This window comes from Pteronotus mesoamericanus, unplaced genomic scaffold (assembly GCF_021234165.1).
Source record: "Pteronotus mesoamericanus isolate MK-2021 breed Mesoamerican mustached bat unplaced genomic scaffold, CSHL_Meso_final scaffold_85, whole genome shotgun sequence".
NCBI lineage: Eukaryota > Metazoa > Chordata > Mammalia > Chiroptera > Mormoopidae > Pteronotus > Pteronotus mesoamericanus.
This window is the reverse complement of record NW_026555329.1, coordinates 55,466,694-55,488,993: the sequence shown is the minus strand read 5'-3', so window position 1 is coordinate 55,488,993 and position 22,300 is coordinate 55,466,694. Positions and strand designations below refer to the sequence as shown.

General features: G+C 38.3%; 1 protein-coding gene across 1 annotated transcript in view; it reads left to right on the top strand.

Annotated features, from left to right (window-relative positions):
* The window catches only part of CTTNBP2 (cortactin binding protein 2), a 170,286-nt gene that overhangs the window by 104,482 nt on the left and 43,504 nt on the right, over positions 1-22,300 (top strand). The window contains exons 9-12 of the mRNA XM_054564250.1: positions 7,367-7,484; positions 11,673-11,948; positions 14,597-14,692; positions 15,798-15,877. Coding sequence (XP_054420225.1) covers positions 7,367-7,484; positions 11,673-11,948; positions 14,597-14,692; positions 15,798-15,877 — 570 coding nt within the window. The remainder of the gene's footprint in view (positions 1-7,366; positions 7,485-11,672; positions 11,949-14,596; positions 14,693-15,797; positions 15,878-22,300) is intronic.

Here is a 22,300-nt window from a genome sequence, read left to right as displayed (position 1 = left end):
TTCTTGAAGCTGTAGGGTTAGGTCATTTATTTGAAATGTTTCTATCTTTTTAAGATGAGCCTGTATTGCTATGAACTTCCCTCTCAGGTCTGCCTTTGCTGTGTCCCATAGGTTTTGGACTGTTGTGTGTTTATTTTTGATTCCAGAAACTTTGATTTCTTCTTTGATCTCATTATTGACCCATTCATTGTTTAGTAGTATTCTATTCAGTCTCCATGAGTTTGAATGTTTTTAAGTTTTTTCCTTCAGGTTGGTTTCTAGTTTCAAGCCCTTGTGATCTGAAAGAATGCTTGTTATGATTTCAATTTTCCTGAATTTGTTGAGGCTTTCTTTGTGTCCTATCATGTAGTCTACCTTTGAAACTGTTCCATGTGCATTCAAAAAGAATGTGTATTGTGCTCTTTGCAAATGAAAGGTCTTATGGATGTCAATTAAGTCTCTTTGATCTAATGCGTTGTTCAGTTCCACAATATTCTTGTTGATGTTTTCTTTGGAAGATCTATTCACTGTTGACAGCAGGTTGTTAAAATCCCCTACTTTCAGTGTGTTGCTGTCTATATCTTTCTTGAAATCCTCCAAGATTTTCCTTGCATATTTGGGTGCTCTTGTGTTGGTGCATATAGGTTTTTTAATGTTTATGTGTACTTGATGGATTCTTCCTTTGAGTATTATAAAGTGTCCTTCTCGGTCTCTTTAAACAGCCTTTGTTTTCAAATCTATTTTCTCTGATATAAGTATTGCTACCCTAGCTTTTTTCTTTTTCTCCCTGTCCATTTGCTTGGAATATTTTTTCTATCCCTTTACTTTCAGTAATGTAAGTCCTTTATTCTGAGGTGGGTCTTGTAGGTAGCATATGTGTTGGTCATGTTTTCTTATCCATTAGGCTACTCTCTGTGTTTTGATTGGAACATTTATTCCATTTACATTGAAAGTTATTACTGATAGGTACTTATTCATTTTTTCCCTTTATACTTGTGTTCCTCTCTTTCTTACTCTTTTTCTTTTCTTCTTAAAGCAGTCCCTTTAGCATATCTTGCAGTACTGGTTTGGTGGAAGTGTATTCTTTTAGCCTTCTTTTGTCTGGGAAACTCCTTTCATCTCCTTCCATTTTAATTGAGAGCCTTGCTGGGTAGAGCAGTCTTGATTGCAGGCCTTTTGATTACATGGAATATTTCTTGCCATTTCCTTCTGGCTTGTAGTGTTACTGTTGAGAAGTCAACTGCTAGCCATGTCGTGGCTCCCTTGTAGGTTACTGCCTGTTTCTCCTTTGCTGCCTTTAGGATTCTTCTTTGTCTTTTATATTTGCCTTTTTAATGATAATGTGTCTTGGAGTGGGCCTCTTTGGGTTCCTCTTGAATGGGACCCTCTGCTTCCTGGACTTGTGTGTCTTTTTCTTTTGTTTAACCCTAAGCATTTTCCAAGCTCCATTCACTGCTGGCTAGTCCTTCTGTTTAAGAATTTGCCCAGTCTTTTAGCTTTTAAGTTTGGCTTCTATAATAACTAATCCCAATCCCAGTCTCCACATCTGGCTTTTTAACTGTCTTCCAGACATTTCCAGCATCCTAGAAGTTATCTCCTGGCAGGCCCACTGTCATCTGCTCAGACAGTGGCCCCCTTGTCACCATCTTTAGGCCATTCTTGCATTATGTTAGGATTGTTGTCGGCCTGATGCATCATTGGCTTTTACCCTGGTGAGTGTCAGGCATTTCCATTCACACTGTACCATCTCCCCCAACTGATTGGTCTGGATGAAGTGTGTGTCTCAAGTGCATAGGCCCACTCGAGGCATTGAGATTTAGGTCCCCTCCTCGTAGGTCATGGCTGAAAGGGAAAAGATGATCAGAAGTCACACAGGGGTGGGTAATGGCTGAGAGGAGAAAGACAAGATGCCTGTGAAGTTGAACTGTATCTTTGGGACTAGAGGTTAATTGTTATACATAGAAATCTCTTCTTTGGAATCTGTTCTTGTGCTTTTGATTTTCCATGGTTATTTCTTTTTCTCTTAATTTTTATAAAATTATTTTTGAAAGACCAGACTGACTTTGTGTAAACAAAGGGAAGACTATTTTTTTAACACATTCCACAATGTTCAGTGCAGAGTATGGCATTCTTGCCTAATTTGAGCAGCAGTTAACAACTGATTGAATCCTAAAGGATTCTAACATGAACTTAGCCAACTAAATTATTCTGAGAAATTCTAATAAGCATGCTCATGGACTTTCCAGTGTTTTCACCAACACCTTCCATTAGTCTGGATTTTGACCCTTTTCTCCTCCCACTCTGTACTTACTCTCTTAAGTGATTTTATCAATCCTCATAATACAGTCTGTTAGAGATTACAAAATCTTACCTCATGCCCAATTTACCATTTTCTGAATCCATCCAGACAGCCACAGTTTGGAGGACATTTCCTTGATAACTAAAGAAACAAACTTCTCAGTCTGGCTCATACAGTTATTGCTTATACCTGTGAAAGCAGTGTAATTATTAACAGTGCCTCCTTTTTACTCAAAGTGTCCCAGTTTAAAAAATTCCATGGTAACCCTGTTGATGAGCATATTCATTTTGGCTTCCACCCAACAGCTCCAAGTGGGTAAATCCTTGGGTTCCCATGTTTACGCGCCTTAGCCAGTCTGCTGTATCTCTTGTTCTTCCTTTCTTTATCTAAAAACATCACCTGTCATTTGTGTTTACTTGCTCCATCTTCCTAACTTAATGATTTCAAATGGTGAATCAATTCTAGATTTTATTCTTCCATAAATGAATTTTGAATATGCTGCCTCCTTCATGCCCCATGAGCACTGCCCTGGGAGTGCCATTATCATCTGTTCAGGCACCTAGGGGCGTCTCTCCACCCAGTCACCCCTACTCTGTCACACTGCCATCAGAGGGACCTTGCAGTTGGAAACACAGGTCACGTTGTTTACTTGCTTAATGTCTTTACAAGGCTCTGTCACTTCTGGGGTAATTGCCAGACGTTTGTCACAGCAGACAAGTCCTTTCCTGACCTGGCCTCAGTCTCCCTCCGCAGGCACACTTCCTGTCTCCTTCCCTAATGCATTTGTGCTCTAACCACACACTACTTCTGCTGTGCAAACAGCCTGTGCTTTCTCTTTTCTCCCTGTCATTGCATCTGCTATTCCCATTACCTCAAATGGCCTCCTCTCCTGTCCTGACCCTTCCCTGCCTGGAAAACATCTCAGCTTAAGTCTTGGCTTCCAAGAGTTAGATATTCCCAGGGCACATCTTCACACTTCAGTTAGTGAGTTTGTACTTTAAAACTGTAATTGTTTGCATGCCTCTCTCCTTTTCTGCCTCCTCCCCAAATCATTTTTCCATCTTTGTATATGCCCAGCAGAGTCTCTCGCCCAGAAGCACTGTTTATTGAATCAATTACTAGAGTTCTTTTGAAAACTCCCTTCCTGTCACCATCTTCCTTTCCAATATATGTTCCAAGTGCACCAACTCATTTTCAGAATTGAGATGATTATAACACTTTGCTACCTGAACGTATCTTCATGCCAATAGGAAAGCATCCAAACTCCTCAGCACTCAGTCCTTCACAGCTGACTCCAGTGTCTTCATTTCTGACCACTCACCCCAAAATCTACCTTTTTCCTTTGGCTCTTATTTCCCATTTTAACAGCCTTCATCTCCTCTGCCCTGCAAAACAGTGGGTGCACCCACACCCAAGGTTGTTCCCAGCACCTGCACTCGGCCTTACCTCTTCTGTGTCTGCAAACTGCCTTTGCTTTCTCCCTCTGTCTAGTCTCAGACTCTCGACTCTCTTCCTTGACTTTGACTTTATCTCAAGCTCTTTGGACTTAGGGTTTCTACTTAGTCCCCTTGGCACTAGTACCTTGCTTCTCAGCTCTCCTTAAAGGACCATGGTAGAAATGGTTCACTAGCCTTCAACATCTCTTCTACCTTTCCTCTATAATAACAGATTGCTCAGTTCTCAGAGGGACCCCTGATTGCCCAAAATAAAGATTTACCTTCTCTTGCCTCCACAGTAGGTAACTATGGCCACTTACCTAAGTTCTGATGAATGGGACATGAGTAGAAGTGAAAGCTGAGACCTAAGCCACTGCTTTTTTAAGCCGCTGTTATTACAGTTGTAGCTGTATAGTAACTAATAGAACTTTAGCTTGGACTCATTCGTCTATGTCTCTTGCTCTACATCACTTGGGTGCAACACCCTGCTCCACTAAGGCCCCTGGGAATCCATTTCCAGAAGCAGTGACTGGCATCACAGCATTTATCCTCTTCACACAATCCCACCCATCAGAGAGAGCTTAGAGAGCTTCTTTGCTTCACCTTTCCCTCCTCTTCCTTTTCTACATAGTGAAACTTTGCTCATCATATCAACAGCTCCTTTTCCTGTATACATTTTCCCCATGTCTAACTCGTTACTACATTTTGCATTCCTCCCTGAGGAACAGAAATGTTATCTTACTCATCATCACAGTCCTCGGCTCTAACACAGCACCTGTGTGGATAGATAAGCACTAAATACTTGGAAAGTGTTGGGACTGTGCCTGGCACTTAGTATGCATGCAAATAGTTGTTGTAGCTGTTGTTGCTATGTGGCAGTTGGGTAAACTTTTCATCTTCTTTTTGTTCCCCACTGAACCCAACATAGCTCTGTAGAAGTCACACCTGTAGCAGTGTTTGGATATGCATTATCCTGCCATCTTCCTGACATTTTGTGCTTCCTTAAAGAGAAAGTCACTGCTTATACATCTTGCCCGCTGACCTACCTGAGTGCAATAGAAATTATATGTAACATTCTTCAAGGATCAGAAATAAAAGAATCTTGCAGTTTTGTAATTATGTTGAAATTAGTGACAATTATTGATGCACTGTAATACATTACCACTTAACTGTTCAGGCTGTTTTCTAACTGATGATGATTATGTTGATTATAATAATAACAGCAGCTAATAAATATGAAGAGTTTAGTAGGTGCTGAGAATATAAGAGCAAGAGCTTTTTATGCATCTTTTCATATAAGTGATATAACAATTCCTATGAAAACAGTCATTTGAAACACAGATAAAGTAACTGAAGCAAAAAATGTTAAATGATTTACCAAAGATATAGATAAAATAATTTATATTGGCAGGATTATAATCCAGACTTGTTTTGGTTCTTACTGCTTTTGCTACAGGTACTAACTTGCATAATATATATGTTATTTTTCTCTTTTATCATCTGGGAATTCACAAAGTTTAGTGCTCAGACTGCATTCTTCTTAACTTAAAGAGTTAATCTTTAAGTCAACATTTCTGAATTCCTCATTAACGACCTTACCCCTTCACTGCTTTTGTGCAAATTAATGAAACAGTTTGATTAGAATTGTTATTTATATATTTGACTTTGTTTTCAGTTAATTTCTTGATTTAGTGATTTCTTAAATCTGCCCCCAGACCCACAGAAGCTAGACTTTGATTACAGTTATAGGGACAATCCCTCCAACCTGGGCAGAGGCAGTGAGAAACAGATAGATGTCCTAGCTGATTCCCTTTGCAGACAGGTAGATTTTCTTTACCCAGGGTCCCTCTGGCTCAGCTCCTCCAATCTGTGGGTCCTGAGGCCTAATCACCCATCCCTACAGCTCCAAAATGAGTCTCTGTATCAACTTTGCCCTTAAACCAGCACTGGCTTCTTGTTCAAATTTCAGTAATTGGTGGTCTCAGCTTACTCCTTGGTTTTCTTCGTGGCTGTTAGGGATTTCCTGAATTTCCTTGGGAACTGGTAGTTGCATTTAAAGTATGTTTAGGGGCAATATGAAGCAGTTGGAACTCATATGTTCTCCTGTTGGGAGTGGAAATTGGTATAGCCACTTTTAAAGCACTTTGCAGTATATACTGACTTAGAACATATGCATACCCCATGACCTAGGAATCCAACTCTGGTACATGTACTCGATAGAAATGTGTACACGTGTCTACCAAAGGACTTGTACTAGAATATTCATAGAAGGACCCAAATGCCTATCATAAGAGATTATAAATATTGGTGTATTCACATTGTAGAATACCACACAGTAATTTAAAAAAGAATAAAACAAAAAGATGAATTGTTACTACTCCAAACACATGGATATATTTTGTAGACATTATGTTGACCGAAGCAAGCCAAATATAAAAGTGTGCCTACACTATGATTCCATTTATATAAAGTTCATAAACAGGCGAGCCAGTCTCTCATACTAGAAATCAGAATTGTTGATACCTGTGAGGGGAGAAAGGAAGGGCTAGAGATTGAGATGGAAGCTCACAAGAGTGCTCCTTACACAAGTATTGCGCTTTGTGATCATTCTTCAAGTTGCACACTTATTTGTGTACTTCCTATGTAAATATTCTACTCCAGTTAAATATTAAAATAAAAAGTAAAAGGTGTGTTTTGTCAAACATAAAAGGGGTGTTTTATGTCAATGTGTGTGTGTGTGTGTGTGTGTGATGAAAAGGATGTTATTTGTTTTGGTTGTTCATTCCTTTTGATAGATTCTGGTCTATTCAGTTTTGTGCTTGTTCTTGCAGGAAATCAGTAAACAAAACTTGTGGTAATAGAAGTTGAGCTAGTAGAGTTCCTTGGTAAATATCCTGATGTCATATCCTGCTGTGCAATTATTTATTAGAAAATGTTTGCATTTACTTCTAAATTAGTTTGAAGATTTTTGAAAAATAAGACTTGTCAGTTTGTAGGTTATTGATCACTTTTCAGTGAAGATTTTTCTTAAGCACAGAAGAAGAAAAGCTGGAAAAGAGAGGGAACGTAACTCTAATATCTGTTGGGAATATTTTTCTAAAAATTGAACCAATATGGTCTTTATGTACGTTAAATTTAAAAGAAAAACAGACAGTATAAGATCTTAATTTGAAAGTGTTTTCAAGGACTCTGAGACAGAACTGTTAAAATTGGAGCCTTGAACTTATGTGACCAGGAAAGCAGTTCATAGCCTAAAAGACAGCAAATAGCATCTAGTCATAGGATAAGTCTTTTGGTTTATATTGCCAAATTAGCATAGAGGGAATACTGTCTGCTGAAGTCAATTTCTTTCCTAATTTTATTATGCAAGCTGAGTGATTAGTAAACTAATTCTTTTTCTCTTGAAAGGTAAGAGGCTATTCTGTGGAGCAATGTTTTGATCCTATGATTCACAAATTAAATGAAACACTCTTTGCTTTTCTTTTTGAAACATTGTTAAGAATGGTCTATATGTTTGGGTTGCTGGAATTGAAACAAGATTTCTGGCTGAAAATTCCTGACTTGCTTGTTGTGGGCAACAGACTTTTCCCTTGGGGCTTTAGCTCAAGTTTATTCATTTGGACATGAGGTAATGGAGTTCTTGTCCTTACAGAACTGCCTAGAAATCCTGTGTAGGCATGAAGGACTCAAGCCAGAAAAGAGAGATAAGTGCGGCCGGACTGCGCATGATGTCGCCACTGATGACTGCAAGCATCTGCTGGAGAACCTGAGTGGGTGCTTTTTGCAGCCTTGCTGTTCATCCCTCATCCATAATGTGGGGGCCTCTGGGACCATGGGAAAAATATTAATGCAACTCAATTTTCCCATTCTCTGCTTACCTTTCTTTGAACTCTAGCTGTTATAAAAACTATTGATTACAACAGTGGTAATTATTTTTTCCATGTAGAATGGCTTTTTTACAGAATTAGTTGATATTCAGATACTGAAAAATCTTCCTAGGAAAACATTCTAAGTAATTATTATTCTTTTCTTCTGACTTAGGTTGTCCTTATAGACATGAGATTAAGAGGGTATAAGTCATGGCTGGGTACTTTGCCATTCGCTGGTTGTATGAACCTAGGCAAGTCGATTGTCTCTCCATATCTGTTTGTCTACCTGTCTGTGAAGATAATTGGAGATTTTTTTGGTGTCTTCTAGCTCACAGCATATATACTCTCAACACATTATATGAAAGGTTCATTTGTGGGTTTATGAATATGGAGTGATAGATCATACAAAATAATACATATAACCTCTTATGTTCAGATTATCACTCAATCCATTCTATCAGCTAGCCTTATAAGTAATTCTACTTCAGTTTGTACTTTAATGTTGAGACAAAAAATTAACAATAAACATAAGAGATAATATATTCTAGGGTATGTGAGATGGTAGTATGCACTACGGAAAAGATCAAGCAGGATGGGGAATGGTTTTTTTTTTAATGAGTTTAGCAGTTTCAGTTTTCAAGATGATGGACAGGGTAGCCTCACTGATAAGACATCCAAGCAAACACTCAAAGGAGATGAGGAGAGCAGCTATGTAGATATCTCAGGTTAGAATTTTCCAGGCAGAACATCGGGTAGACAGAGGCCCTAAGGTAGGGGCATACTTGTATGTCTGAGGAACTGTCAAGGCAACTGGGTTAGAATGAGCAAGGGTGGAGAAGAAGGGAGAGAGGTCAGAGAAGTTAAAAGATGCAGTGGGCCAGGGGGCCTGATCTTGTTGAAATTTGAAGCATCCTAAGGATTTAGGAGGGAACCATGTCCATGTTTGAGTATAGGAGTGACAGCATCTGAAGTACATTTTAATAGTCTCACTGGCTGCTTTGTTGAGAATATACTATAAGAAATCACAGGTAAAATCAAGGGACTTCTTAAGCCATTGATGTATTATTCTAGGGAAGAGACAATAATGATGGCTCTGTCTGGGACTGTAGCCAGTGAGGTAGTAAGAAGAGGCTTGGTTCTAGACATAGCTGAGGGTTGAGCCAAGCAAACTTAGTGCTGGATTAAAATTGAAGTATGAGAGAGGGGAATGCTGTATACCTGAAAGTAATACAAAGTTATATTGAATGTAAACTGTGATTGAAAAATAAATTTTTTAAAGATTTTATTTATTTGTTTTCAGAGAAGGGAAGGGAGGGAGAAAAGGAGGACAGAAACATCAGTGTGTGGTTGCCTCTCGCACACCCCCTACTGGGGACCTGGCCCACAACCCAGGCATGTCCCCCAGACTGGGAATCGAACCAGCGACCTGTGATTTGCAGTCTGGCACTCAAACCACTGAGCAACACCAACCAGAGCTGAAAAATAAAATTTAAATAAAGTGTATGAGAGAGGGGATTTGTGAATAACTCCAGATTTTCAGCCTGAGCAACTAACTGGCAGACTGGAGTTGCTGTTAACTGTCAAGGGGAAGGCTGCAGACCAAGCAGATTTTGCTAATAAGGATCAGAGGTTCAGTTTGGGATGTAAGAATCTGACATGTCTGTTAGAACTGTATGGAGATGTCAAGTCAGCAAGAATTGTGGAGGTGAGTGTGAGCTGGATATGTGTATCTGAGAGTCAGCAGTCTATAGATATTTAAATCATGGGACTGGATGAGATCACAAAGGAAGTGAACACAGATAGAAATATAAGAGAAATGAGCTTTGCAACACTCTGTCATTGAGAAATCTGGAAAAATGTGGAGGGACCCACAAAGAACAACATTAAAGAGTGGATACTGAAATACGAGGAAATCCAGTAGGAGTATGCATCACAGAGCAGAGACATCAGTTCTGTCAGATGCTGGTGATAACTAAAATGAGAACTGAGAGTTAACAACCAGAAAAGAAAAGAATCCACTAGTTGGCCAGTAAATGGAAAAAGCCAATTTAAGAAGGGGGTCATAAAAATTTACATTTTTAAACATTTTATTTTAATTTGAAATAATATTTTACTAATTTTTAGATGAAAGTCCATTTTAGTATGTCTCTACTGACTGAAGTTCCATATACTATTCTTGTTTGAACAAACCACACCTTCAATGCTTCACCTATGATATCTAGTGTTTGAGGATTTAAATATACGAGGTCTGTCCAGAAGGTACCCAGCCATGTAATATGAAAAACAGAGACATTTATTGAAGAAGATACTAAATACAGGAAACATTGTACATAGGACGATAACACTTCAGTCCCCTTCAAAGTAGACACCTTGGGACCTCACATAGTTCTCCCAGTCGCCATCAGCTGCCCCATTGTATTTTCCTGAATCTCACCTATGGTCTGAAATCCCTTCCCTTTCAAAGGTGATTTTAGCTTGGGGAAAAGCCAGAATTTCAGGGCACCAAATCTGGGCTGTAGGGGGTCTGAGTCACCTGGCTTTTGTGATTTAATGTTTCACACACACACACACACACACAAAAAAAAACCTCTGCATGATGTGATGTATGAGTGGGTATGTTGTCGTGATGAAGCTGCCAATTACCAGTTGCCCACCGCTGTGGCCTTCTGAACCATCCGAATAGTTTTTGTGGAGGAATGTTCAAGCTTAATGCAAAATTTGATGCAGATTCGTTGTTCTCCTCACTCAGGCGTTTTGAATATGATGGCCAGACAGTACACATGCTCACTCAGTGGCATCTACCAACCTCACTGACTAGTGTAGTGAAATCGTCATTGTTCGTACATGCACATTCCAGTTCGCTCTCCTTGGCTGCCAGGTTACATCAGTGTTGAAAACCATTCTCATTATTAAAATGGCTGGACTGTTTTCTGGACAAATCTTGCTTTTGTGAAACAAACTACAGATGGTATTGTATAGAGATAATTAAATTGTTTACTAATTTTATGTAATTGCCTCATATGTACTTCATTAGATTACTTTTTTCTTAGAACTCCTTTGTTCAGTGTCTCTAAAGTGTTTGACATAGTTTTCATAGGAATAGTAACTCATTTCATCAGTTCATGAAATATTTAACTTACTAATTATAGTGATGAGTTAACAAACAAAGAAGGTTTGGGAATAATCACATGTGACTCTTGGTAAGCATCTAAATCAATTTATATAATTGGAAGTGCATGGGGTTGCTGCCCACCTAAGTGGGGCCTCAGAGAGATTGGAAAGATCATTTTAGAAGCTTTTATCGTACCGTTTGCCATGATCAAATTCCTGCTAGTACTTATCATGTAACAGACTGTATTAAATTCATTCCCACTGTGAGTTTATTCCCCATAACACCTTGATTGTATATTCCTTCCATTTTGTAGGAGAAATTGGGATATAGAGAGATGAGGGCAATTTATGAAGTACTCACAGCTAAGAGATTGCTGATCCTGAGGCTGAGACCAAGATTGTGTGACTGAAGCCATATCCTAAGCACATTGACCTACAGAGCCATGTGTATGTTACATGCCATTGAGCCAGCTCTGACTCCTGGCCACCCAGTGAATGAGTGATGTCCACAGTGTTCTGTTCTCAACAGTCCTGCTAAGCCCCTGTAGACTCATGCTGTGGTTGCTTTAATATATGTAAAGTATATATAACCTGCTTCATGCATGACATTATCAAATGACAATAAGGAAAAAGGACAATACAGAGAATTCAGGGTTCAGAGAGGGCCCTTATTCTCACCGGTTTTTTAAAGAACTTGAGAATTGTGCCATAGGAAAAGTCAGTAAAGTAGGAAAAAACAATGATAAAATGAAATATGAACAGTTCAAGTAACCTTGGTTCAAAAAAAAAAACCAGGAAGAGATGAAAGACAAAAGTTTACTGCAATATATGTACACTAAATTGGTTATTTACAAAAATATTAAAGGTACCCTTAGATTTGCTTTGAAATATTCATATTTACTTATTTTCTATAGTAGTTTTGCTGTTTTTCTATCAGGATTTATTTTTAAACTTCTGATTCTCTTGTTCTTCCAACAGATGCTCTTAAAGTACCCTTAAGGATATCAGTGGGTGAGATTCAGCCAGGCAACTATGGTTCTGATGACTTTGAATGTGAAAACACAGTATGTACTTTAAATATCCGCAAACAGACATCATGGGATGATTTTTCAAAAGCAGTGAGTCAAGCTCTGACAAATCATTTCCAAGCCATCTCTTCTGATAAATGGTGGAGTCTGGAAGATGTGACGTTTAATAACACCACTGACTCCAGCATTGGCCTCGGTGCAGGCAGTGTGCAATCCATCACGCTAGGTATCATCAGTTCTGTGATGAAGAGAAAGTTAAATTTCTGCATTTATTTGTGTTTATGAGCTTCATAACCTGAGACTTACTTCACTGATTAAACATATTCAGAGCTCACTTGTGGCAGCTGCTGGTGCTGAAATTTGCGTATTCGCAGTGCAGCCATTACATAACGTTGCCGGTTAGTATAAAAATGCTTTTATGCCTCAGATAATACCCAGAGAGTAAAAAACATGAAAGCCCTTGATGAGGATTTGTGATCGCACTTGCTGTTCTAGATAAATGCAAGAAACTAACCACACTGCAACTGCTTGCTAATACACAAGTACTGAACACAGCTCCGACTTTGTGAGCGGGCCGTTCCAGGGATGCTGTCCAGGGGTGTCCAACCTTTTCATGTCTCTGGACCACACTGGAAGAAGAAGAGTTGTGGGGCCACACATTGAATACATTGTGACATGTAATCACAGAAAATCTCATAATGTTTTAAGTAAATTCATGATTTTGTGTTGGGATGCATTCATAGTCATCCCAGGCCATGTGTGGCCCAGGAGCCGCAGGTTGGACACCCCTGCATGTCCATTAGCACCTTACCTCCAAGAACGGGGTCCTATTGAAGTCTCGAGTTGGAAGAAGCACTTTAATGAAGACATATTTAAAGCTTCCACATGGGATGAATCAGGGTGATGACTGGTTACAGTGGAACCTTGGTTCTGGAACTTAATTCATCCCAGAAAACTGAGAAACAGTTCTTTTGAAAATTGAATCTCTTTTATTTGTCACCTGAGAAACCTGTGACTGATCATACAGGTATCAGCATGAAAGTGTTGTCAGGTAGAGAATTGAGACTGAAGTTTTGTTAAACAACCAAGACATTTTTTTCTGTGAACAACTTGGTTGAGAACCAAGACATTTGAGAACCAAAGTTTGACTATTCCTGTTTGATAGGTTCCATAAACAGCCTTGAAAGACCTCATAAAAATAAGATTTGCTTTTTTGTGAGCTTAGTAAGTATTCTGTAAATGTTAGTTATCCCTGGTTAGTTTCTTTCCTCTTAAACCAGGAGAACTAACATCTACAGGAACCAGCTGGCACAATGCCAGAGTTGTGCTGGGCACTTTATATTGGCACCTCAGCAAGTCCCTGCAGCAGGCTCATTTTACAGATCACTAGACAAGTTACGCAATGACCTGTCTGAAGTGCACGTAACAAGCAACGCCGCCAGGACTCAAACCCCAGTCCATCTGACAGGAAAGCCTGTATACCTCAACAGCACCGTGTTGCAAAAGCATGATCAAGGGTGAGGGAAGGGCAGGTTTCATCATGCTATTAATGTATAGGCTAAGAAAGTGTTTTATTTTCTTCACTCATATATGCAAATTCACTTTTTTAAAGTATATTTTATTGATTATGCTATTACAGTTATCCCATTTTTTTCCTTCCCTCCTCCCCCTCTACCCTGCAACCCCTTTCCCACCTGCATTCCCCCTTAGTTGATGTCCATGGGTCATACATATACTTTCAAAATATATATTACTGCTAGATGTTAAAATAAATTATTCACAACTTAATTTTATGGCTCTTTGGCATGATCATTAATATTACCATAATTATCATCAAACTATATATATAATTAAATAATTGCATTAAAAGAAGTCGGAAATGATTCCAACTTCATCACATTTTGCCCATACAGCAGAGCGTTATTAAAGGTGTGGGTCCTCCTTAAGGGAGCGATAAACAAAGTCAGCACAGCCATGTTTTGAAGGAAATGGACCTCTACCATCAGCCCTCATCCAGTTAATCTGGAAACTGGCAAAGAAAAATCAGTATTAACCACCATCGGATAGATTTACCTCTGAGCAATGGATTTTGGTGTTCGTGCTCATCACTGAGGGCAGGGCACCCCAGTAGAATTTTAGATCTAATATCATTGTGTGGGTATAGGGTTTAGTTTAGTGCCTGGCTATATCCACTTATAATTGGTAACTGCATTATTATTGTTATTAATATATGTGTATAAGTGATTCTACTGTGTTGATAACAGGCTAACAGAAAGTTACAGGTGAGGTAGGCATGTATGTTAAGGACATGCTGAGAATAGCTATTTAAGAATTGATCTGTGGAAGGAAAGAGATGAAAACAGGTTCTTACTACTAATCCCTCCACAGAGAACACCCAGACTGTGAGAAGACTCCTGAGCACCTAAGGTTATCTGGGGTTTTTTTTTCTGGAATCTAAAAATTTGCTGGAAAGAGAGGCAGGGACTAGATCATAAAGGACCTGTTCCTCATTAGAGTGCTTGGCCTTTGTGAAGTAGGCATTGAAAGAACCATGAAAGTTTATGACCAGCTTTGCCCTTGAAAACCTAACCCTAGAAGTCTTTAGCTGTATTTTCATACTCAAGTTTTCTCCCAGTCCCTCCCCAGGACAGCTTTGGAGAAGCTTGTAGTTTGAAGGTCTTCCTCTTGACCTTCAATAAAAGTTGTACTATCACATTAACCACCTGTGACCCTTACAAATTCTGTCTATGCCTTTGACAGTTTAAGCTCTGGATTCCTTAGGGTTCTCACAGAGGAGATCATACATCGACCCATATAAGAAAAATTACTTTTAAATCTCTTTTGACATTTTTTAATTTAATTTTTTTGAACTAGGAAGTGTGCCATGGTCAGAAGTTCAGAGCTCCACCCTGTCCCCGTGGGACTTTATGAGAAAGAATAAAACAGAGCAAGTCACTGTGCTATTGTCAGGTAAAGATACTCTAAAGTGAGATAAACATTGACAGAGCTTTCGCGTCATGATTGATTCAAAATACCAGTTCTTAAACTTGTGTGTTTTAGTCCTGCATCCTCTAGCCATGTACATACGACTACCACTAATAAGTAGTTTTTGTTGGAACCTTCTCTTAAGAAGGACACTTGTGGTGATGATTGTTTATTCCTGCAATTTTGATTGCATTTCATTAGGAACAAACCAGAGGCCAAACTGATACGCTGACAGAGTGACAGAAATAGTGTTAAAAGAAGTTTGTTACTGTCAAGCATAGTGTATGGTCAATATTATTATAATGGTACAAGCTAATGTTTAGTGAATACCTACTATGTGCTAAGCCCTGTTGATTACAGCACATTAAAAAGTATAAATTCATGCCCTGGCTGGGTGGCTTAGTTGGTTAGAGCATCATCCTGTACACCAAAAAGGTTGCAAGTTCGACCCCTGGTCAGGGCACATGCCTAGGTTGCGGGTTTGATCTCCAGTCAGGGCACATACAGGAGGCAGCCAATCAATGTTTCTCTCACATTGATGTTTCTCTCTTTCTCTCCCTTTGTCTCTTTCTCCCTTTCTCTCTCTCTAAAGTCAATGAAAATATCCTCAGTTGAGGATTTTTTAAAAAGTATAAATTTATTTAATCCTTATAACAACTTAATGGGATACATATTTCTGTCTGTCCTCATTTTATATACAAGGAAATCAAAGCTCAGATTGAAGGCTACAGATTTCATCATGTACTTCCCATATTTGGGAATAAAGTCTTTAAAAATTCTATTTCAACAAATAAAGTTTTATTTTACTGTTTGAACTATACTTAGTTTAGAAAACATGTGTGATTCTCCTAGAAAATTCTATTAGGCTCAAACAATGTATTGAGAGAGCAGCAAAACTTATGGGGGGGTTGGGAAGTTGGAGTTGGGGAGTGGGCCTAAAGGGAGACCCCAGACCTGTGCATTAATGCTAACCAAGGCTCGAACTTTCTGAGGATCAGAACTAAGGTCTGGTAATGTTTGCTTATAAACAGTAAAATAGTGAATGCAGTGATCAGAGCCAGTGTTCCTTCTGTGTTTTTCTTTCCCATAGGTCCGCAAGAAGGCTGCCTCTGTAGTGTGACTTACGCATCTATGATCCCTCTTCAGATGCTGCAGAACTACCTCAGGCTGGTAGGTGGACATTGCTGAGTGGAGCCTCACATTCCCATCCCTGACACTGGGTGTCCCATTTTTATGTTTAGAAGAATGTGAGCTCCCGCCCACCCTGTTCCTGTGCTCTGACCCCATCCTGGGAGGCTGCTGATTGCTTAGTTCTGGATTTCTGTCATTGTCATCCAGCCGTTAATTACCTGGAGCCAGAGACCACCTGTGAGGTGTGTTATAACTTGAGCAACAGAAGATTGTCTTTCCCTAACAAGGACTGGACATCAAATAACTAATCAACCTGGAAGAGAATGGCTGTAAATAATACCAAGATGCCTTGCAATAAACTTTTATAATTGAAAAACAAGTATATTAACATTAATCTGAATATTGATTTGGCCACTTAACAAACCAGAAAACTGTAACTTACACAGTGTAGAAGTTTATTTTTCTCAAATATAGAAGTCCTGGCAGGTGGGAGATCCAGGGAGGGCGAAGGGGCCAGGTGACCCCTGCAGCACCTTCTCTCTCAGTGCTTTGCTATTCCCTGGCGCATGGCTTGTGTGGCTTGTCTGAGACAGCCAGCACTGCATCCCCAGGCTCCCGTCTGAGGGAGGAGAGGCTGGAGGGCAAGCCCCTTCCTTTCAAGGGAGTTGCACATGCCATTCCTGCCTATATCCTACTGACCAGAATTTAGACACATGTCCAGGTGGAACTAGCAAGTGTGGTGTTTTGCTGGGCATCTCTGCTAATATTAGGCAGTTCTGTTACTCAAAGGCAGAAGTAGGGAGTATGATTATCAAGAGAAAGTAGCAAATCCTCAATACAAAATGGATAAATGTAATGCTTTGCATTTGTCCAGAATTTATTACATGCCTGGCAATATGTAGTATTTATTAATTCCTGAAAACATCCCTCTGAGGTAGATAATATCACCCATTTTATAGGTGAGGAAACTGAAACAAAGAGAGGTAAAACAATTACAAGGCCACCTAGATAGTGAGTGATGAAGCCAGGGTTATGCAGTCCCTGATACACATGTGTGTCTGTGTATGTGAGATCTATCTAAAACTAATATATGTTGATGGTGTAAAACATTATCTAAACAATCATTTTTGGATCAGTTTGTCGGAGCATCATCACATACACCAATAAGTTGCAGGTTCAGATCCTGGCCAGGGCACACCCCTAGGTTGTGGTCTCGAGCCCTCGTCCAGGCACATGTTTCTCTCATCAGTGTTTCTCTCTCTCCCTCCCTCCCTGCCTCTCTAATATCAATTTAAAAAGGACCCTTGGGTGAGGATGTTTTTTAAAAAGAAAAAACAAATGGGTTTGAGTGTGACCCTTTATAAAAACTGCTTTGATTAACTATGAATTGGTATTTTTGTTCCTGTTGAAAAGAAGTATTTTTAGTACAGATCAGAAAATATTTATTCAGTATAATTAAAGTTGTAAAAAAATTAGCCTTTTTTCCTGTTCTCATATGTTAGCACTCAATTTCTGAAAATTCCAAGACAGTTAATGTAGAATTCTAAAAATATTAATAATCCCTACTGTAGCAAACAGTATATTCTATAGTTCTTCACTCTTATCTCTTTAATAAACATGGGGTTTTAAGTAAGATGAAAATGATACCAGTTTCCATAATCTTAAAATCTAGATGAAACAAGTATCTTCATAGTCCGGTAACTTACAAAATGTAACCAGGTCGCTAGACCAACATACTAGTATACAACTTTAACAATTTCTAACAGAAAAATATCTGGAATAGCAATTAATAAATGTGTTCATTGGATTGTAGAATAATTTCTTTGTAAGAAGTAATTTTTTAAAAGTGCTCTATAGCTCAACTATAGGCAAACATGATCGATACCAAAGATCTTTGCTTTTCCCAGTGTAATCAGGTAGGTTCTTACTAGTTTCGATAAAAACAGATTCAAAGGCAGCTTTTCGTTCATTCAAAGGAATCAGCAGCTGTGGCTACTTTAATTAGTGTTGTGTTGGTCAAAGATTGTTGCTGCTTGAAAATTTTACTGGATTCCAGCGTTTTTCTACCCCTTCTTTTACCAGAAATTGTGACAATTAGCAGGTGTAAGTCCTGCTTTTTGACCATCAAGACTAGGCAGAAGCCCTTATGAAAAGAAGTATTGAAAAACCATTCTGTTGCTTTAGTTAGTCAAAGTTGAGATTGACCTTTGTAAAAGTAGCTACAGTAGCATAGAAACATTCAAAGGCCTTAAAATTTAGGAGAGATGGTGTCTTCTAAATTTGATACTTTCATTTTTTTATTTGCTATTTGCTCTTCTTCTCTAATGCATCAAAGTAAGCCTGTGGATTTTATACAAATGGGAAGGAGATATGTCTCATTCCTTTGCTTAAGTGAAGCTTGGAGTTGTGTCACCAACTGGTTTTCAGGAATGTGAACCTCAGGCTCAGTGAAGTCAGTTCCTACAGCCACCTCCTCTCCTTCCTCCTCCTCAGCATCTCTGTACCAGGCTAGGTTATGGCTCAGTGCTTCTCATTCACCTATTTCAATAATAAAATGAATAGAAAACTGAATTACAACTGCATTTTAGCCTTACCTGAGTAGATCTGTCAAATGAAATGTCCGCTAGTCACATTCCAATTGTAACTAAATGTGTTTCTCCCCGTGCATAAGACATAGTTTGAGTACCAATGACCAGGAAACCAGACACTAAATGAACACTGTTGTTAACTCTATTTTCCATTTAATGAGTGTTCACAAGGGCTTTATTAATCTAACAGTTAACTCATGGATGAGGATAAAAACTATCACTCATTTTAGCAATCAAATGTAAGTGACTGAGGCAATAGTATATTATAATCGTTGTCAGTGTTTCTTCTTCCATACAAGATTATAAACCCCTTAAGGAGATAGACCATGGGTAACACATTTTTGTATTTTGTGTAGTTATTTAATTCACTTATTTGACAACTATTTATTGAAAGACTCCTAAATGCAGACAGTTTTAGGAATTTAAGATATAGCTAAGTATAAATAAGATGCATTCCCTAAATGCATGAAGCTTACATTCTAGTGGGGAACACAGATTAAAAAACAAACAAATAAATACATATAATGTGAGGCCAATACTAATTATAAGTATAATGAAAAATAAAGCAGGTGAGGAAATGAAGAGCAAGTGGAAGGGATGGCAGAAAGAGCTTTCAGGTGGAGTTGGTAGGAAAGATCTTCCGTGGTGCCATGGAAACGGAAGACCAAATGAAGCGAAGGCCTCAGGGAGGGTGTTTGAAGCAAAGGGATTAGCATGTGCAAACATAATTATATGCACACTGCTGTGCAGTAGAATTGTTGAAAATCTGTACAATAGAGATGCAAACCTGGTAATATCTAACTTTAATGAGTATTTATTATATGCCAAGCTCTGTTCTAAGTATATAGGTGGCCTCATTTACTCGTTCTATGAGATAGGTACCTATGCCAGTTACTACCATTTTACAGGTGAATAAACCAAGATTCAAAATAATTTGCCTAAGGTCCTCAGCAAGTAAGTGGTGGAACCTAAGGAGTTGAACCTAGGCTATCTTCTGTTCACATACATTTAATCATAGTTTATAACCAGTTTTTATTATGCATGTAAATGTGTTATATAAAATGCATGTATTAAAGCCTTTATGCAGAAAGCCAAATGGAACAAAGACTTTAAACCAGGCTTTTAAAATAAGTTGTTATTTTTAAATATTTTCATTAAATAGTTAAATTAATACAAATATATTTTAAATCTCCATCTTTGAGTTAATAAGGAAACATTTAACTTATTTGAATTTTTAATCACTAATAATTTATAGTAGTTGAACTTATTGCATTAACTCAATCTTTTCTCTTACCCAATTAGCAATTTTTATTAATTTATTCATAACTTTGTATTTTAGTAATTTAGTGACTTAAGTGATTATTATATTAAAAAGATACTTGAATAGATCACCCTAATCTGAGCCCTGTTTTTAAAATGTAGTACCCTGATTCCAACAGGACATAATTCTTTAGATTCTTCTGCATACTGGCTGTCCACTCTAGTCCTAACTAGGAGATTATATTTACTTTTCATAAATCCCCAAACAAATGTGCTATGTTCCCATAAAAATAATGTCATAAACAGTGGTTATATACATAAAACAGCCCACAAAACCTCCATCAGTCCCTTCAGCAGATGACCGGGTCCAGCCTGATGTTTTTCATGGTGTGGAGAAGCAAGGCTGGGTGAGGTCCCAGTGGAAGAAGGAGGAGGCCAGTTCCCTGGTATGAGGAAGAGGTGGCTCCAACAGCAGTGGATCCTTAGGTTCCCATGGCTGTAGTGGGAGAAGATTCTGGCCATTTGTCAGCCCAGAGGTGGTCTGGTGCAGGACGAGTTCATGAGTGCTGGAGCCTAGGTGCAAGGGAATGTTAGGTTCAAGATGTCTATGGTTTTATCTTTTTATTTTTTATGTATTTTTTATTATATTTTTTCCATTGCCATTTAGTCCCTTTATACCCCCTTTTCCCCAGCAATCACCACACTGTTGTCTATGAGTCCTTTTTTCCTAAATAGCTATAATACCCAAGTTAGCATGTTTGTGTTAATAAATGATGACCTAGTTTTCTTTGAATTTAGTAACCAAGTCTGAACTTGACCTTTACGGTTTCAGTGGGGTAATTTTTTAAAATGGGAAATGTGTGTCTCCATTTGTGAACTGTAATTTCTCTCCCATTGTATTCTCTTATACCTTTTCTATTAAGAGGGACCTCAGCAAATGGTTAAAACCCTCCCTAATAAGAAGGACTCCAGTTTTGTGTATTCTCCATGCTGGATGTGTGAATATATTTGGGGGATTTTATATGTATAAATTGATAGTAACTGTCATTTGTGGCTGTAAAGTCATATATGAATTATTTTTTTAAAACAGTGTCAGAAGAGGTCAGAATGAAAGTTCTAACTACATGACACGTTAAGCTGTAGCCATCCCAAGTTTATTGGCTTGATAAAGACCTTTTAGTTTTCATTCTTTTTTGAGTTCAGCATCTCACCATAGCCTGGCCTAAAACTATCTCAAGATAATAGAAGCTTTTCCTTAGACTTTGACAAGTAAAATTCCAAATAAAAGGTGAAAGTTTATTGCCACAATTCTGAAATAATGCCAGATGTCTGAAACCATGTTACAGCTGCCACATTGACCATAGTGGAGACTTGTAAACTCCATTCTGCAGAAAAAACACTGTGCAGGGAAAAAATAAAGGGATGGATGGGCCTTTTGTTGAGGTCATTGTTCCCATTTAATCCAGAATTCATTTGCCTCACAAAGCACTAATTGACAAGTGGTAACAGCTTCCTGAATAGGCTGTGAAGACACAAGAACAAAAGGGATTGGTACCAATTGTGATAATAAGGCCCATGTCCCTTGACTAATAAGCAGAAATGTACACTGTAAGCATGCACTTAGGGGATGATTCTGACAACTACAGTTCACCTTTTTAGATGTTAACTTTGATATTCTTTTTCAAAGGACAGATCTCCTTTTAACACAATTACAGTGTTTACCACCTGCCCTGAAAAATCTGTCTGCTTGCCTGTTTGTCCATCTACCTACCTACCTACCTATCTATCTTTAGAGCCCTCTGCTGGAAGTGCATAGCATATATAATTATTATACCTCAGATCTTGCTATTTAGAGAAATGTAAATGGTAATGCTAGAATAGCTAAATATGTTTTCTTGGCATAGCTTTGCATGTTTGCACCAGTCTGGGTAGAGTACTAGGCTCCCAGCAATTAAATTTTTTGGTTCAGAACTTAAATGGTAACCAACAAAACCATATTATTTGATGAATTAGCACAAAATAACATTAACAAAAAATTGTTAATACCTGAAATGAGGAGAAACCTACTATTGGAATGTATGGATTTCTTTTTCTCTTTATTATTTAGTTCACTTATTTGTAGTTTACCTTTTCCCAGAAAGGATAATAGTCTATGTGAACACAAAATGCTTACTGTTAGTGAACAGCCTTTTCAATGAAATTTTAAATTGAATGTTTCCTGCTTATGTTTTGTAATACCCTACAATCTGAGAACAAATGAGGTGTTGAAATTGAAGACAGCTTATCTGCAAAGCTGAGTCTCTTGCTGTTATATGATTTCAAAATCGATCTTAAGGAAGTATAGGCAGTTTGTCAGGATGGCTGTAGTGAATAGAGAGCACTCTTGTTTTCAAAAGTGAGACAAGATTAAATAGCAATGCTACTTAAAAATCTCAGAGGTAGAATATTCAGTAAATCTCGAAATTCTGTATTCAATTTCACTGTTGTGAAACAATCCATTCTTTGTGAGAGAATTTCTACACGATGGGTTGTGGCAGTTTGAGATTAACTTGGAGAGCTCAGAACTTAAGGTTTAAAGTTGCACATGGCTTGCAGTGCCTAACACGCAGTTTCC